Here is an 18,699-nt window from a genome sequence, read left to right as displayed (position 1 = left end):
GGTACACTTAAGGGCTTCAGAAGAAAACTTTTACCGTGGGAACAGTGGAAAGATACAGATAATCAAGGTCTTGTTAGGTAATCTGCCTCTTGGTTTGGAGGCTTGTGATAGCAACGGAAATTGGAGGACGGCTGGACTAGACGATCTTGTAGGTCATTGCCAACCTTGTGAATGCTATGATTCTGTGATTCTCTTTGAAATCTGGCTCGGCTTATGATTTGGCAAGAAAAGCTTCTAAAATTGAAAGGGGATATAAGTGGTGTTAGCTGTGTTTTCGTATTTGTGAATTAAATAGAAATGTGGAAGCATGCTAATTTTATGATAGCCAAAACAGGAATGGTAAAACACTGGAAGTTGTGCCAGAGGAGGTTCAGGTTGGATATTTCTTCTCAGAAAGCACGGTGAGGCAGTGGCACAGGCTGCCCAGGGAGCTGGTGCAGTCACTGTCCCTGGAGGTGATCAAAAACCATGGAGATGTGGCACTGAGGGCCATGGTTAGTGAGCACAGTGGAAATGGGCTGGTGGGATGGACTAAGGGATCTCAGCAGTCTATTCTAACCCTAATGACTCTGTGATTCCTGTTCTGAAAGAAATGAGAACGTGTATAGAACATAGTAGCCCCAAAGTATGACTTGACGGCTCTTAGCCTTGACAACGCCTCGTTTTCACCGAAGAGCCTCAGCCTTTGCAGCCGACCCGCGGTGGGGAAAGGGGGAAGGAGGAGGCGAGGCCGGGCAGCACCTCACAGCGCCGCGGCGCACTCTTCCCGCGCGGCCCACAGCAACCGCCTTCCCGCCTCGCTGGGATTGGCTGCGCCGCGAGCAAGGACGGACGAGGCGCTCGGTGATTGGTGGCGCCGTCAGTGCATTGGTGCGCGACCGGCGGTGTGAGGTGTGTGGGTAGGTGTCGCCGTGACGAGCGCTGTGGAGGCGCGGGTGGTCACTGGGCAGCCCTGCGGTAGCGGTGGGGCTCCGGGCGCCGGCTGAGAGGAGAGACCGCCTCTCCCCGCTCCTCTTACATTCAGAAGGCTTTATTTTCAAGGATAACACAGGTGTTTTCTAGAACTGCGTCTCTTCCCTTAAAGCCTTGCCACGGGATGTAGCCAGCAGTGTTGGATGAGAAGTGTGTGCGTTGTGTGCGTTTGCCATTTTTTTTCTTTTTTCTTGTTGAAAGTGTGACGACATGCTGCGAGGAAAGCAGGAGAGCCCTGTGGATGGCGGTAATGCGGAGGAACAGAAGAGGAGAAAGCTGAATGCTGTTAGGTGTGTGCCTTGGAGGCTGGTGAGATCAGTGTGACTGAAGTTCTGACAGTGTAATTATTAGGAAACAGTACTGAGGGAATGTGGATAATAATGTCTGTGCTGGGCTGTGAGAGTACTTTCCTTTGTAACGTCTGTAACATTAGCAGTCAGGTGTACTTGAGCACTTAGCATTTAGGAGACTTGGGGGAAAACGTTGTGAATGTCTTGGGATGTTTTCAAGTACTGAGGTATTGGGATTTATGATTATTTTACATTGATCTGAATGTATGCTGCAAGCAGATAGCTCTGTTGGTAGGTTCAGTATATCATTAGTTAAAATTAGTTAAATCATTTATACAAGATAAATGCGATTCGTACTGTTACACAGTCAGTTTCCTAGTGGTGGTTGTAGTGATGTTGTTCCTTAAAACCTCCAGTGCTGCCTTTGTGGGTGACGAACTGTTAGTTTGTGGCTCACGTACTGAACCTTCCTTCCTCCTGTGTAATGCCATTTGGTAAAACTGGGCAAGCAGTGTTCTAAGAGGGCTGGAAATCACCAGTATTTGTGTTATGTTGGTGTCCCTAATGGCTTTAAACCTGTATTTCTGAAGGCAATGCCTTAAGATTCTAGAAGAGGACTGCGCAGGACCAAGTTACAGGAGTGACTTGAGTTGTATCTCAAAAGGTATGAATATGAAAGGTAAATTTTTTTGCTCTCTTATTTCCAGCAGTTTTGCACGGTGCAATGTTTATTATTCATTCACCAGCCCTATGGTCTCCCAGTGACAGTAGGTAGGCTGCAAAATGTGATTAAACTTACTTTGATGCCTTCTCTTAAGAGTAGTAAATTCTATTGAGTATGTGCATGTGTAGATACTTCATAAAACATGACTTTTTCTTAAAATAGCAGCATATTTTGAAGGTGTGTTTTCTTTTGCCTTTTTTATTTCCACTTTCATATTTTTGTATTAGTAGCAGCAATATTATGCAGTTAATCATACAGATAATATACTAGTCATTAAATACGAGTAAGTTTTCTGTAGTTTCCATATAATTTTTGTGCGTATTTATGTGTGGATTTACAGAATGTATGTCCAACCTTCAGGCTTGGCTGGGCCGCATCGGGTGAAGAGGAATTGTCTTGGGCTGGATAAAAGTGCTCTGAAAGTAATGTTTCCTATTTATTTCTATGGAAATTAGAACAGCTACAAAGAGCACGATAACAATGCTTGACAGAGCAAATTCTCAGCTGCAGAGCTCTGTCTTCCAGTGCAGTCACGACAATGAGCTAGGCATTTTCCCTAGCCATGAACAAGAGCCTGTGTGCTTTGCTTGTAACAGTCTGCACCAGAGGAGGTGACCCATTGTAACCACTGCTGAAATGCGTCACCCACTGCCTCACCATGCTCACATGCACTGTTTGGTCTCCATTCAGCAAGCATCAGTGAATGTCAGTGGGTGCCATTTTTTTAGCATGGAGGAATTCACTGATACGTCCTTGCTTCATACACACTTCCATGTCAGACACCATTTTGTCAGACCACCTCTCTGCTGCCATCTGTCACATGGCCACAGATGTAACAGTATTGATGAGAAGGATCAGCCTCTACTGCCATAGCACCACCATCTGCCTCTGATGTTGTGGGCCAGCAACATAAAGTAGGAGACGTTAGTTTTGAAGCATTCCTCACAAAATATAAAATGTAGCTTATGTATGTAGGTAACAAAACTTATTTTAATCTTCGCTTTTCTTCTTTGAATTTAAAAAAATCAAAAATGTAAAATAAGTGGGATATTTGACCTTGTTTTTTGAAGCTAATGAGTCAGGCTGGTTCAATGGAAGTAGCTGCAATTCTAATTCATAAGCTGCTCATCGGAGATTTTTGACTTTTTACTCATCTGTGTATTATTTCATCCGTGAAAATTATTCTTCACGTATGTGTGTACTGCCAAAAAGCCATGGCATGAATAAGACGTGGTGGTGAAGCAAAGGATGCTCTCTTCTGTTAAGAGATAACTGAAGTCTGATAAAGAGACATGATTGGATTACTGAGTAGAATGTCTAATTGCAGCTCTAAATGTTCCAGATGAAAATGTGCAGGTATTCATATCAGTTGGAAACAGTGTCAGAAACATAATTTTTTTTTTGTGGTCTTCAAACATTTTTTTCATGTTCCTTCGTTAAAACAGGAAGCACGGCTGTGTATTCTTCTCTGTTCAGAGCGCTGTGTTTAGCCAGTGTCTCAAAATGCAAACAACTATTTGCCATCTCTCAAGCCAGCACTGCCTTCCCTGTGCGGTGGTTTCAGTCAGCACAGTGTTAATAGCACACTGACTGTTTGGTTGTTGCTGAGCGATGGGTGTTTGCCGAGTGCTGCTGCATGGTGTAGAACAGCTGCCACTTCACAGGGGTTTGGGTGGCATCTTGAGCCGTGCCAGGCTGCGTGTCGGATGTGCCAGACTTAAGGTTTTCATAATATGCCATCACAAATGTGAGTGTTCAAATTCCTGTTGACTTCACTAAGTTTATGTGCAAGACTGCTGTAGTGATTATGTATTCCTGATTGTCTGAGTAGTTAAGATGCCCTCCGTTTTAAATCCTCACAGTCAAGTGCTGTCTATGCTTGCTTTTGCAGAGTTGTGTGATGTTGTGAACAATGAAGAGACTGATTTCTGGGGTTCCTCTTCTACAAAAGTAGGTTGATCTAAAGCTTTCTGTTCAGAAGTCATAGTGATGCTCTGAATAGTGGTATTACAAGATCTTCTAGGTTGTTGTGGAATGTGGTTAAAGTAAGTTCAGCTCCTGACAGAGATGTGTGCTGTCTGTGGCCTCCAGCTCTCCAACAGTCTTTGCTAGCACATCTGTAAATGCAGCATAGGTATACAATTAGCACCTGGCAAAGTTCAAAGACTGGTTTAGGAAAACCTGCTCTTTACAGTTGTTGTCAGTGTTAATTGTTGCCAGCTCCATTCCACTTCTTCATTTTGCTCATAACTGCAAGAAAGGAACTGATGTGTGTGTGTTTAAAATAGATAATAGTTCTCCCTTTTCTGTCAATTCCAAATAAAATGAGCTGTTGGAGTGGGTCCAGAGGAGGGCTCAGGGATGATCAGAGGGCTGGAGCACCTCCCATATGAGAACAGACTGAGAGAGCTGGGGCTCTTCAGCCTGGAGAAGGCTCCAAGGGAACCTTATTGTGGCTTTCCAGTACCTGAAGGGGGCCTACAGGAAAGCTGGGGAGGGATTCTTCGTAAAAGCAGGTAGCAACAGGATGAGGGGAAATAGCTTTTAACTGGAAGGGGGTAGATTTAGATAAAGCAACAATTAGAAATTCATTCTTGTGAGGGTGGTGAGACACTGGAACAGGTTGCCTGGTGAGGTTGTGGATGCCCCCTCGCTGGAGACATTCAGGGCCAGGCTAGATGGGGCTGTGAGCAACCTGGTCTACAAAGAGGTGACCCTGCCTATAGCAGGGGGTTGGAGCTAGATGATCATAAAGGTGACTTTCAACCATTCTATGATTGTGTGGAAAAAAATTATTAAAAAAAAAAAAAAAAAAAAAAAACCAAAAAAAAAAAAAAAAGAAAACAAAAAAACAAAACAGTAGTGTGTGCCTTAGAAATATCTCTCTTCTAGTTTTTTTAAGAAAATGCTGTACTTGTAATGCAGAAAGGATTCTCAACATTCTGATAGCATTTTGGAAGAAACCCATGTTTTGGACAAAAACTCAGAATATTTCTTAGGTGTTTTTAATGTATCTGAAAGATAGGATGTGGCCATTCTGGTATTTCCATTGTGAAACTCAGGTTTGGCCAAATTGCAAAACACAAATACATTAAGCCTTTTTTATTCAATTTCATTGAAGTTATTTTAGTGAAGTTATTGAAAAACAAGTTTACATATGCAGTTTGTCAGGAGCATTTATTCGTTTTGTGTAGTAAGGAAAAGTACTTAGTAAACAGGAAAGGAGCATTTGACTTCTAGGAGCGTTACTTATCACAAGGGGAATGATGGCTACAGAACTTCAGCTTGAGATCTGTTTTCTTGCACCACTGGTTGCTCCTGTGAGCAGTGATTGCTGTGAAGCTTGGTCTCATAGAAATGTGTACAGGGGGTGATTTACTGAAGGTAGAAGCAGGCTTGTAGTATGTTTTATGTTTGGGTTTTTTTACTGGGATTTATATCTGTTTTTGAACTTGTTCTACTTTTTCCTTCTGACTGTAGACCAAAGCAGATGTTAAACTTGGACTGTGTGATGGCACCTCAGAAAGGGTAGCGAGGTAAACCTTTTTTTCATGTGGTTAGATGCCACGAGGGGTGGGAGGGGGTGGTTAGGAATGACTTGAGTGTTTTCAGCAGCTTTTTTTTGACTGACTTCTTGGATCTATGGTTTTAATTAAAAATTTAAGCATGTATGTACTAACGTGTTCCCAGTATGGCTCTTCAGCGCTGCTAAAAAAACAACTGAGGACATCAGACAAGCACTGAGTGCCTCCTGCATTTCTCACCTTCAAATGCAAGTCATATTTCATTGAAAGGCAAAAAGAATAAGTCTGGTTTGGCTCAAAAATACTTAGATCTGAAGGTTTTGTACGTTATTAAGGGTAACTCCATGTTAAGGGCTCTGAGGGAGAGTGGAGAAGTGCTGAAACCCCACAAGCACTGCATCACTGAGGTGTGTCCTCCAGCCCCTCCTGTGCCTCTGCACCTTCTGCTTAGGTGACCAGTTCCAGCTGTGAAGGTCAGATGACAGCAAGGTTCTCTTAAGGTCACACTTAAATTACATTAATGTCCATAGCTTACCTGTATGTGAACTTCAAGAGAGTATTAAAGAGACGGTGTGTTTCCCGTAATGCCATTGCCATGGAGGTTCATGTTGAGAGAAATAAAAATAGCCAGAAATGTTTGGAAAGACCCAACTGAGCATTAAAATTTTGGGGGGAAGTTTGTTATTTTATTGAGAATGTGTAGGTTTTTCCTTGAAGTCTTGTCTTGCAGGCCCTTCAGGTCTATCACTGGAGAGAAAAATGTGCAGCGCTTGGTTTCCTCAAGCAATGGACAGAAGTCTGAACTACTCATTCCACCAGGAGACACGGTGTGTTGATGTTCCATTTCCTTATGTTTGCACTTAATGTTTTTGTGTGCGTGGTTAATACTGCATTACTTAAAATACAGAAGTTTGCAACTTCAGTAGTTCTGACTTGACGTGGATTTCAAGTGCAACTGTTAGTTAATGAGGTAACAGTGAATTCTGCGTGCACCTAACAAGATCGTAGCTGAAGAGGGTTAATGTGTTCAGCTGGCTGTGCTGTTACGTATTTTGAATCTAATTTGGAGAAAAAAATTAAAACCTACACACTCTTGAGGCTTTATATTATTTGGTTGGGGTCTTTTTCTTTCTTTTCAAACTCAAGGCTGCTGCGGGGCACGTGCAGCACATTCTTAAAGGAATCTAGTAGTTTGTCATGTCAAAAAGGCAGGCAGAACAGTGTTTGAATAAAACAGTGTCTTAAGAGAGATCTGTAAGTTCTCTAAGCAGCCGAATGAAATTTGTAAAGTTTCAGGCAGGGTGAAAACATTTTATATGTATTTTAAATTGACAGTTAAATAGGAATTATTGGTATAGCTTCTGCCAGTCCTATTTTTTGCATGGAAATCATCCTGTAAGGTTACTTTGAAAGCATGTTAAGTTGAAAGTGTCTGTTTTGGTTTCTTATGTAGTTCTTGTAGCAGTGCACATTAAAGTTTGAGTTTTTTTCTGAACATCTCTGGAATGCCAATAATAAATAAACCAAATAAACCTTTGATATGTTAATGTTGACAAAATACTAAAGCAGATAGCCTTAAGTCATCTTTGGAATACCTTCAGTCACAGATCTTAATTCCATGGTATTTCAATGTCTTCGAAAGAAGAGTAGCGTTGGTTGGCATAGGGAAGTGTGACTTGGAGGGTTTTCAGAGTATGCGATACAGTTTAGTAGCTTAGGGAGTAGTAATGGTGACAGGAGGAGGGTTGGACTGGATGATCTTGTGGGTACTTTGTGACCTTGTGATTCTGCCAGTTCTCTGCTGTTAAAAAGGACACATAATTGATTTGAGCTGTTGGGATATAGGTAGTTGAAAATACCTTCCAGAGATGAAGGTATAAACAAACGTCCTCCGTTAACTACATGTCAGTGTGAATGTTTGTCTCTCCCTCATCATGCTGCAAAGGTGGTGCTTCCTTTCTCCTACCCTGGCATTTGGTTAGAAGCAGAACTGTTCAGGTTTTCAAACTCAAGTTTTAACCTCTGTCTAGTTTGTGTTTGTTCTCCTTAATTGGTAAGGACGAAATTCTTCAGAGATTGAAGATATTTGCATATTAAGTTGGATTTTGGCAGAATAAGTTTGTTTTCTAATAGTGTCAGACTTACTGGTGCTTGACTCTTTTGGGACATCCTAAGCAGGTGTTTTGTTCTAAGCAAAGTGCCAGAGCTCTAACAGACCCCTTAACACAAGCTTTAGTGTTGCTCATGGCAGAAGAATGCACTTCTGTATGTGTGTATTTGCTTCTATTTCAATCAATAATTCAAATACTTGTTTTTCTTGCATCAGCATCGCACTGGGAACTTGTTAATTTATTTGCTGTTGTTGTTCTTGGTTTTACCCCCATTCTCCCCCCCCAAAAAAAATCCATAAATACTGCACTTTGAGAGGACTGCTGTATTTTTTTCTTTCTTCAGTTTGGCATACTTTCTTTGTGTTAGTAATTTTGCTTTGGTTTTCCTTCATGCGCTATATTTGCTTCTTTATTTTTCTGTGTGCATGCATGCAAATAAACACTGTGTATTCAGCAGAATGTGATGTAGATGCAGGTCCTTTGGAAGATCAGTGGCAGCCAACTCAAGTGCTCGTCTGTCAAAGCTGCAAATGGGCTTAGCCCATGTTATCTTCTAGTTGCGTAAGCAACTCATTCATCGGCCAATCTTTCCCTAGGAAAATGAAACTGTGGAAGATATTGATGAAGCTTTGTGGGCAGGTGTTTGTAATCTCAGCTGCTTACAAGATGCACATGAGGTGGGTGAAAACAAACATTTTGGGATTTGCTTAATATAATATTAGCCAAGGTAAAAGCTTTTTGTTCTGAGTACTTGCACACAAACACATTGTTCAGATATGCTCTTAGTGGCTTTGTTTCAGCATCTCCTGTACTTAGGTGTTAACGCTACTACTGTGGGTGTACTGCATTAAGCTCCAGGCTGAATGGAGCACTTGACCCTGTGCATAAGTTGAAGTTATTGGGTCAGTCTGTACATCGAACAGAGCCATATATAAGCTAATCTTTGAGCGTTACGCATTCTTTTCCATGGAAAAGCTTGCATTTCTGTGTCTTCTATTAACTTATATTTTACATGTACTGTAAGATAGACAGGCATAGAAATGTTCAGTGATCCAAAAGCTTAAAGCCAGACTCATTCTAGTAATCATGTCATTGAAGTGTCCTTAGGACCACCCCAGGGCCACGTCCAGGCAGCTATGGAAGACCTCTGAGGAGAATGCACAGCCCCTGAGCAGCCTGCGCCTGGGTTCTGTCACCCACACAGCACAGAAGGGCTTCTTGTGTTCAGAAGAAACCTCCTGTGTGCCAGTTCCTGTTTTTATTTGAAATTAGAAATTAGAGAAAACAAAAGGGGTTACTAGGCTCCTAACTATTGTTGTATATTATTTATGTAATCGTCTTCTGATTTCTTCTTTTGTAGAAACCACTGTACACTTCCGTGTACCTCTGCTGCTTCTCACTGTCTTTCTGTTAATTGATTCTGTTCTGTTTTGTTCTGAATTTAAAATTGGAAAAAAAAACGTGAATAATAAATAAATACATGTTTATTCCATGCTGAATGAAATAGGTACTGAAACGCTTGGAATTGGAGGTGAAGCAAGAAGGAGGCAAAGTTTCAGAAACTCTGGATAGAAAACTTGATGAACTTACTACTTGTATCCTGTCAAGGTAGTGTTCCCTTCTGAATAGGATGTGCAAGTTGTTCCAAGAGCTTTTCAATGTTCTTCAAAACAATTTCATAAATCTCGGCTTTAGTTTTTCTGCAGTATTTTTACTTGTTCATAATTGTATCTTAGTTCCTGGAGCTGATTTGCATAGTTGGAAAACACCAGCACATGCAGCCTCTGTTTTTCAGAAAAAGAAAAAAAAAAAAAAAAAAATCTCTGGTATTAATGATCATTTTAACAGCAGGGAAAGCTTAAAATAAATAAATAAATAAAAAAACCTGCTTTCTACAAATGTTGACAAGGACAAACCCAAGGATTCTTATTCCCTCATCTTTAAGAATATTTGTATTTCAGATTCATATATAGATACTTAAAGTGCTGTGTGCCTTTGTACAAAAGCTTAGTAAAACATCTAAAAGGCAGATCTTAAAACTCTTGAGTTGTAAAATCCAACAGTTTAGTTATCTATTGGATGTTATGGAATATTCTGTAGGCTTGAGTGGCATCATGATTTTAAATACGGAAAGAAAAAAATGATTTATCCAAAGGAAACAGCTTTTCTTTATAAATTCTCTTGAAGTTCTTTGCTTTCTATGACTTCTGTATTGGGTTTCTATGCTGTTGTGTGAAGAAAACAGTGTTTGTGAGTTGCATCCAGGTAGTATAACCAGTAATTGTATTTCATAGTCAAGAGTTTGAATCTGATGTGATGAGTGCTTAATAAATTTCTGAAAGTAATGTTTTTAATACAGGAAAAGGAAACTGCATGCAGCATTAGTGAAGAGCATGGACAACTACAGTGTTGGTATTGCAACAGCTAAGCGATACATAGAAGAGAAGAAAAAATGCTTGATTGGTGCCATTAGGATCGCAAAGGAACTAAAAATTACACCTTCTGTAAGAACATATTGTGACCTGTCTCAGGTAGGGAAAATTTGGTAACAATACAAATCTGAAGGTGAAAGTTTTCATCATCTGTTTTTTGTTTTGTTAACTTAAATAATGAGGTTTTTGCAGTAATGTGTTCTGTACATCTCTGCATGCACCCTGCAGTTCAAGGTCGATCTTGGCCACGAATTTGAATCTTGCTATTGACATGAAACAAAAAAGATGATCTGTGCTTTACAGTGCTTCCTTTAATGGCTGCTGGAGGAGAATGAGAGGAAACTAAGAGCTTTTCAGTGAAAGGGCAGCGTTGTCATGATTTCACACTCATCTTAATCTTTGTCCTATCTGGAGATCTCCAGCCTCCTCACTGAAATATGCCAAAATTCAGTATGCTCTGCAGATTCTTCTGATGCTAGGCCTTCACTTCCACAATTCCTCTACATTAGAACTGTTAGTTACAGAAATGCGTGGTACCTGCAGTACTGTATCAGACCAAAGCTCCATACAGTGAGGTCACCTCTCTTTGCCAACAGAGAGGGAAAGATGTGTGGAGGGATTATCTGTGAATTGAAAGGTTGATTTCTGTAGTGCATGGGCCTTCATGTGTATATTATGTGTATGTTTGCATATGTAGTGACACTTTGTTCCATGTTTTAATTCTTAAAATGGAATGGATATTGAAGAACTTCCTCTGTTATTCTAAATTGATCACCTTATTATTGCATTTGGAGCTTTTTAATCCTTGTGTTAAGCAAAATCGTGGAATCGTTATTTGTTATTCATTAGATATTTTTCCATGCAGTTTGATTGTTAGACTGTCATATTTTCTGCATCCAATGCCACTTCCCATGCGCAGAAGCTTGGTGTCCCACATCTGACCCAAGAAGGAAATCTTATCCCTTGCACATATTTTTGGCATTTGTTCTTAACTTATTTCAACCTAAACTATGGGACCTGGCACCCACAGTTCTCCTCCCATAGGCCCACCTTTTTGTTTAGTATTGCCCTCCAAGTTGCTGTCAGTGCAAAAGAATAATCCAACTCTTGCTTCCAGTTACATGCTGTGGTTACAAAATCCCCGACTGAGTGTTAGTAATCCAGGAAGACCTACCTAAGAGTTGGCTACTGCCTTCTAATGAGTATGTTTCTGGGTGGTTTGTTTTTTTTTTTTTGTAGAATTAAAGGCATTTCATTCTGACTTCATCAAATTGTAAATACAGGTTCTTGCATGATTTGCTTTTTTTGTATAATACCAACCAAAACTGCGCTTGCTAATTTCAGGTTATTCGTGATTTGACGTTTCCAATTGATACTGAGCTCTCAAAAGTGAAGAGTTTGAAGGAAAAAGCAGTTCCAAGGTAAAGGACTGAAGTGGGTGGTATATTGAGAGCAAAATGGACACACTGTTCTTTCAATTGTAAAAGCTTTTCTGTTAATAGTAAAGCAGCAGAAACCAAGCTGATTCAGTTGCACGGTACTAAGAAATACTAGTTCAGACATACAGCATCCAGCATCCACAAATGCTGGAAAGGCACAGTTGCCTTCATCTGAGGCATCAGGAGAAAGCACGTGAAATGTACTGATGTGGAGAGAAATACGTATGTATTGAAAATGCCCTTAACAGAAATCTGCCACTTCTAAACTTCGTCCCCTTCCTTTGCGACTAGAAGTGTGAGGGGCAAATGTTGAATTATTATATGTGATATCCGTCCTAACCTGCTGCAAAGATGAGTGCTTCTTGGTGTCTGAGAAGAAATCTGTGGTGATGGGTGAAGTAGATGCAAAAACTGAGCAAGGAAATGTTGGAGTGCCCTGTGCATGAGAAATAAAAAGCAAGGGAGGGCAGGAGAATTGCTGTTAGGCGTGTGAAAACAAACGAGCTCAAAGTTCACAGGAGTGAAAGAATGACCCTGGGTTAAAGTGTCTCCTTTTGCCTGTCCATGACAATTTTGTGCCAAAAAGCATCACGTGTATTGAACTGCTAGTGATACAGACACTTGTGGTGATGGCTGTGATGGTTTTTCTCTCGAGATTGTTCCTGAGCACAGATGAGATTATTTCGTTCTTACGAAATATGGGGAAGATTGAATGGGAAACATCGGTATAGTAAGTATTTCTCAATGAAGAGCAATAGCTACAATAATTTAGTAAGTACAGTCATTTAATCTTTCTGTGGCTATAGAGAGAGTGAATGGAAAAAAGCTAATGCTTTGTAAATATATAATGAACCAAACTGAAATCTGAGTTATTTATGTTTCAGTCAACACTTCATTAATCCACTTAGCATTTCAGTTTCGATGCTTCTGTTGTGTGGAAAAAAAGAAGTACAGCTATTATCTCCCTAAAGCAATTAAGCTTTCAGTATTTTTTCTTATGCTGTGTGCTTTTCAGATTTGGTGTTTATTGATAACAATGTAAATGTTTATCACTTCAGCATATTGAAATTGGCTCACATTACTGTAAATAAATCTCTCAAATCAGTGGCAAATACTAAAATTTGTAATGTTTTTGCTTTGTAATCTAAACTTTGGGTTATCACAGACACAAATAAGTGACCTAAGATGAATAAGAAGAAAAATACTTTCAAGATTACAATTGCTTTTATGTTATTTGTCTCTTGGATTTATTTTTTCCTGCAGCCTTAGACAAAAACTTGAGAAAATGAAATGGACTTGTTGTGAGGGCTCCTCCAGTTAGCTCTGGTTATATTAAAAAGTGTTACTACATGCTGTAACTGCCAGTAGTAGGACATCTGGCAGGCCTTTTGACTTTAACGTGAACTGTCTGTCGTGCTGCCAGTGTTTTCCAAATACTTCATGTTGTATGTACTCAGCTGGGCCCAAGAATATGTACCCAATAGGTGCCAATCTTATTTAGGTTTCAGAAATTGTGTTGCTGTTCTGCTGTCTTGATATTCAAGCACTATATAATACGGTTTATTTCAGCCAGCATTTATGAAGTGCTTTTAGAGTAGAGTTTTTAGGGGATGTTGTCTTAGTAAAACCTGCACTTTGACTCCTGTGTTTCTCTGCAAACAGACTGGATTAATTTATCTCATTTTCCCAAATGCAGTGAAGGTAATGGACAGCGTGCTCTTGCCTTTGATGACAGAGAAAAAATGCCACGCTCAGATAACCGGTTACCTGTAGAAAATATGGTTCCAGTACATAAAAGAGAAAGTAAAGAAAAGGCTCTGGCTAATAAACTTGGTATTTGTGAAGGAGTGAAAAAGGTTAAGGAATCACTTCCTGTGGTACCTCATCAGAATATTCATGCTGTATCCAAGTCTCCATCCAGTCCTGATGTAATAATAGAAGAAATATATGAAGATAATCTAGAAAGTAAGCTTTTTAATACCTGATGCTTTTAGTTTTCAGATGTCAAGCGTTTTTATTAGTTGTGCTTGTTGCTAGCTCAGAGCAAAGTCTTTATGATACTTGTATTTCATTGTCTTTGAAATACTCCAGTACCTTTTTTTGGTGTCCTTCTTTAGCTTAGCTAAGCAAAAACTCCCAGTTCTCCTGAGCAGGAGTCACGATTGACCTCCCCCTGAACGGTTTCTTGCCTTCCTCAGTCATTTAGGCCCTCTCAGACTTTCTGTCGCTGGTTCTTGGAGGGTGAATTTCTGGCAGTTCTCTGGGCTTCTGAATCTAAGGCATTGTCATAACTGGCAAGTACAGTTAAGTTCTTCAGTTTGTAAGGTTTTTTCTGGACTCTGTTATTTACAAAACAGCTGGGAAGTGACCCTGCCTCCGATGGGCACTTCTGAGACTGAATATGGAGTGCAGCGCACAGTTTTGGACCCTGCAAGTCTCTGGCATACTTGAGTGAGTCCAGCAGAGCCTACCAAGCTGGAGTCCTGGAGGTGCACAGTAGTAGAGCAGAAGGTACTAAGAGCAACTCGGAACATGAAAAATTCCACTTAGATAACAGGAATAAAAATACTACAGGGGTGAGCAGTAACTAGCACGGCTGACGATAATGAGAAGAGCAGTTCTCATTTGGATTTAAAAATATGTATCAGAAGTCACAAGGAAGATGAATATTCTCAGGCTGTATAAGCCACTGATATTACTGAGGTGGGTGGAGCAGTTTGATAATCAGGAGTGACTGTCCTTTGAGATTAATGGAGTGGCTACAGTATTTGTGGAATGCCCAGGGAGTATTTTTGGATAGTTTGCTGTTGAAGTGGGAAGGGACTGAAATTCTGTGAACTTTGAATGATACTGATCTGTTGCCTTCAGTAACAGCCAGGTTAGTACTGATTTAGTGACAAGAGGCTGTTAAGAAAAAGTTAGGATTAGGGTTACAAATGATCTCAGGGAATGCTTATGGAAAAATAGATTATCATTTGATACTGTTGAATCCAGTGTGTTTCAGTCAGGCAGATGTTACCTGTACTCAAATTGGAAAATGGTTATTGTGACATCAAATCTTCAGAAGATTCGATTAGTGTTTGTAGTGAATCATAGCCTGTGGCTGCCAGAGGCCCTTTTATGAAGAGGAAAAGAGCAATAATGGTAGATGAGATTGCTTGCCATCTTGTAATAAGGGTATTGCATGACTCGCTGACTTAAAAGAAAATTCTTAGAGCAGGAAAGGGTTTATTTCTAGAAGCCAATCTAGCTAAACAGATAAGTTTTATATTTGGGGTTGGGTCTCGTCCTTTCCAAAAGCTTTTCTTTCCTCAAGCTTTTCTGAACAGTACTGAGTGATAGTAGTCTTTTTCATTGCCCTTTGGCACTCAATTGTAAATTGAGGCATTTGTGCTTTACAGATGTTGATACCTGGCAAAGGTCTTGCATGTGTGCTCCATCAGTGAATAATTTAGCCTTTCTACAGGGCCTAAATGTGTGTATTCTTAGTCTCTGTTCAGAGCTAAAAGAATGTGATAGAGAAATATGATGATGATGATGATACACCCTTAGCTTTCTGTTCAGCGATCTTGTTTCCCCCTATGTTCATAAGGGAGTATTAGTTTCTTCAGCTTCCAGTATGTCTGTTTCCTGAGAGCAGAGGGATTATTGCCTATGTTGGCAGCTTCTGTGCTCTCTCTGAAACAGTAGAATTCAGAGAATACACTTTTTTCCATTCGCCTTGCATTGAATTGCAGGTCAATGGAGGTTACCAGAAATTAGCTATTCCTGTCACTGAACGCTGAAGATTTTAGCTGTCTGTTGTCACTCAAATGATGTCTTTGCAAGGGTTCATGATGTGGTAGATGAAAACTTCTGCATCAGCTGCTGAGTGCTGTACTGCAGATAAATGCAGTCGTTCATGCTTCACAGTGCCTTCTAAAAGTATGCACTCCAGGGGCACTCCTTCTGACGTTGCCCACAGGAATGACAAGCTTCTCCCAGAGCTGAATCTTAAGGTCACTTCTGCAGGCAATTTAGGTATGACAGGAGATCCTTCTTGCAGCCTTCAAGGAAATCTCCAGTGATGTATGGAAGTCTGGAATACAGAGTATCTGTACTTAAAGGCAAAGTAAATAGCCAAAAGCTGTAAAACATTAAGAAACTGGTGAAAAGCCAACAGCAGAGACTGATGAGAGAACAGAAGATGTTAGGTGACATTGGTGGCCTTAACAGCTGCTTGTAGTCATGGATACAAGTGTCCTCGGAGCTCCATGCACATCTGTACAAACACTGTATGCCTTTCTTGAAACTCAAAATGGACTAACTGTAGTTAGTTGAAAGGATGTGGTTGAAAGAATGCCTGCTTTGGGATAGATCAATGAGGCTTTTTTTTTTTTTTTTTTTTTGATACTTTTGTAGAGTAAGTGTGTATCATTAGCATGCTACAAAGGCAGAAAACATAATTTCTGATGGAACAAGCAGATGCAGTGTAGTAGCATGGATACAACTGTTAGGAAATTGTCATGGTTTTGTAGCTTATTACTGTCATATGCATCACTTCTCTTTATTTTGTTAGCTGATTTACTCTGTGTGTATAAAAACTAACATTAAACTTTTTTTTTTCCTAAAACAATGAAACAGGATTTCCCACAGGAAATCATCATGACAAACAGAGGAAGAAACTTTTCAAGAAGCAAGCATACTCTGAGCACAGAGCTGGTCAGTTGGTTTTGTTTGGTTTTTCTTTTCTGGCAGGTGAACAGATAGATGCTTTAAAAAAAAAAAAAAAAAAAAAAAAAAAAAAAAAGCACCCTCTAAGCAGCGAGGCAAAGCTGTGGAACTGCTTACAGAGTTAGACATACACAGCAGCATTCTAGTTGAGATCGGGAATGTACTAAGAAACAGATTCTGATTTTGGCTTGTTAACGTGTATTTGCTCACATGTAAGATCAGTGGGTCATATGAATTACTTCAGTTAAACCAGTTTGGGCATTGCTTATCTTGCTGATGTCATTCTTTTACTCTGCAGAGGTGCTCTTTGATTGTCTCACTTCCAAACTATATTATCTTTCAAGATCATAGAATGGCCTGGATTGAGAAGGATCACAATAACCATCGAGTTTCAACCCCCTGCTATGTGCAGGGTCACCAACCACCACGCCAGGCTGCCCAGAGCCACATCCAGCCTGGCCTTGACTGGCTCCGGGGATGGGGCATCCACAGCCTCCTTGGGCAACCTGTTCCAGTGTGACACCACCCTCTGAGTGGAAAAACTTCCTCCTAGTATCTGACCTAAACCTTGTACTTAATTGGAAGATGTAATACACCAGCTCCCAAGCAACTCTTGGAAGCTCAGCATTGGCAGTGTTCTCAGCACATGGTAGACACTCAGTGTATCAATGCATCTTGTGGGCAGTTGGACCCACTTCTTAAATCAGTAATTTATTGAGTTCTGAACTGTTGCTTCTTTCCATGTATGTTTAGTATTCTGAATTACGAGTGAACGTGCACCAGACTGATTATTTGATTACTTGATTCACAAGTTCTGTAGGCATCATTGAGTATAAGAAATAGTGATAAAGGTTGAGTAGAGATCCCAGTGTTGAGGAAGAAGGAAACTGACACAGAAAGTTGATAGAGGAGGAAGCAGATCTCGGTCACAGTATTAGCAAAGAAGAGATACTAAGAAACTGCACCATTGTTTCTGCATTTTTAACCTCACAATCACGTAAAAGCACTCCTAACCATTTAATCTCAAGTAACTTGTAAATCCACTGACTGCTCTATAAGAAGACTGGACAGAATGGTTAGGAGATGGTGTCTTCCAGCATGGGTGATATGGAAGAGTTAGTGTACCTGTAGGTTAAATGTTCTGACTCATTTGGACTTCAACTTACATACTGTTCTTCACTGTTGGAGATGTCCAAGAATAATCCTGGGTCTGTTCTGGATGCTGCATTTCCTGAGTTTCAAAAGTACAGTTCAGTGTACTTTCTCTGGTTTTGAATGTTGAATTCTTTATATCGCTTTTGGCTGTGGTTGGTCGTGGCTCACTGGGTTCTTCAGATTTGCCAGTTACCTGCACCCGAGCCAATTGCACAGGTGACACTGGATGCAGTAGAGATGGCAGCTGTTTGTAGTACTGACACTCTCCAGTCTTTGCAAGTACTGTGTTGTAAAATACCCTTGCAGGAACTGAGATGCTGGGCTTCTAAACCAGTCACTCCTATCCACTCCCTTTGGTGACTAGCTTTAAAAGGATAACTCAGTATTTTGGATCTCAAATTGAAAGGAGTTAACTGCAATACATAGGATCAGGATGCTGAGTCAGAAGTAGTGTTGTACAGAAGAGAATCTTTAAAATAGTTGTAGGACAACCATGACTGCCAGAGTTCAAGGAGCTTTTTGACAGTGCTTTCAGACACGCAGTTTCATCAATGCAAAGCCAGAAGTTTGACTCAATGATCCTTGTAGGTAATTTCCAACTCAGGATGTTCTTTGGGATATTCTTTGATCTTCATACAGTGGCACAACAGCTGTATGAAAGTCCTTATGATTCCTGCTCTTACAGATAGGTGTATTAGGCTCTCTAATCTACTTTCTAGAAGCCTCTTAGACTTCTGTTAAATAAAGGGGATAAAAGATCTGAATTACCTACTTAAGATCAAGAGGCCATTTTGTAAGAAGTGAGACAGCATTTAGTTTTGTGGAGTGGTTTAAGGGAGATAAATCTTAGTGATCAAAAGAGCAGATTTAGTCAGGCTGGAAGTACATAACTCATTTGAAACCAATAGGAGCAAACTGTTTTGGGTTGAAAAGTGTGGTTATAAGATGTCATGATTGCAATGTAAGCCTAGTCACGTGTGTAGTAATATCTATTAGAACCACTTGAATGGTGTTTTATGTGCTGTTTGTCCTGCTCAGGTTCAACAGAACTGGTGTTTGTAAGTCACGTTGTAAATCCGTGCCACTTCTATATTCAGCGATACTCACAGAGGAGAGAAGGTGCTTTTTTGGAGATGAAATTGAATAATTTCTGTTGTAATAAAAGTTCGTATTTCTTGGCTTCGGATGTTTTGCAACCAGGTAAATTGAATGTTTCAAACATCTTTGTAAAGCCTGAATTAGCTTAAAATACTACCTTGCATAATATCATCTTTAGCAAGATATTTGTTCCTTATGTCTTCCTGTTTTTTGTTCATTTGCCTAGTAAACCAGTGTAGGA

General features: G+C 40.2%; 1 protein-coding gene across 1 annotated transcript in view; it reads left to right on the top strand.

Annotated features, from left to right (window-relative positions):
* Positions 1–1,182: 1,182 nt before the first annotated feature.
* Positions 1,183–18,699, top strand: part of RNF17 (ring finger protein 17) — a 43,694-nt gene continuing 26,177 nt past the window's right edge. The window contains exons 1-13 of the mRNA XM_042839054.1: positions 1,183–1,262; positions 1,853–1,941; positions 3,878–3,936; positions 5,467–5,522; positions 6,241–6,337; positions 8,218–8,298; positions 9,129–9,229; positions 9,981–10,152; positions 11,398–11,474; positions 12,148–12,222; positions 13,189–13,457; positions 16,116–16,193; positions 18,399–18,560. Of these exons, the coding sequence (XP_042694988.1) occupies positions 1,183–1,262; positions 1,853–1,941; positions 3,878–3,936; positions 5,467–5,522; positions 6,241–6,337; positions 8,218–8,298; positions 9,129–9,229; positions 9,981–10,152; positions 11,398–11,474; positions 12,148–12,222; positions 13,189–13,457; positions 16,116–16,193; positions 18,399–18,560 (1,396 nt within the window). The remainder of the gene's footprint in view (positions 1,263–1,852; positions 1,942–3,877; positions 3,937–5,466; positions 5,523–6,240; positions 6,338–8,217; positions 8,299–9,128; positions 9,230–9,980; positions 10,153–11,397; positions 11,475–12,147; positions 12,223–13,188; positions 13,458–16,115; positions 16,194–18,398; positions 18,561–18,699) is intronic.

The sequence above is a fragment of the Centrocercus urophasianus genome, unplaced genomic scaffold (assembly GCF_019232065.1).
Source record: "Centrocercus urophasianus isolate 14NV4802_14NV808 unplaced genomic scaffold, USGS_Curo_1.0 seq_9, whole genome shotgun sequence".
NCBI classification, from domain to species: Eukaryota; Metazoa; Chordata; class Aves; order Galliformes; family Phasianidae; genus Centrocercus; species Centrocercus urophasianus.
Note: the sequence above shows the minus strand (reverse complement) of the source record. Positions and strands in the feature narration are given on the sequence as shown.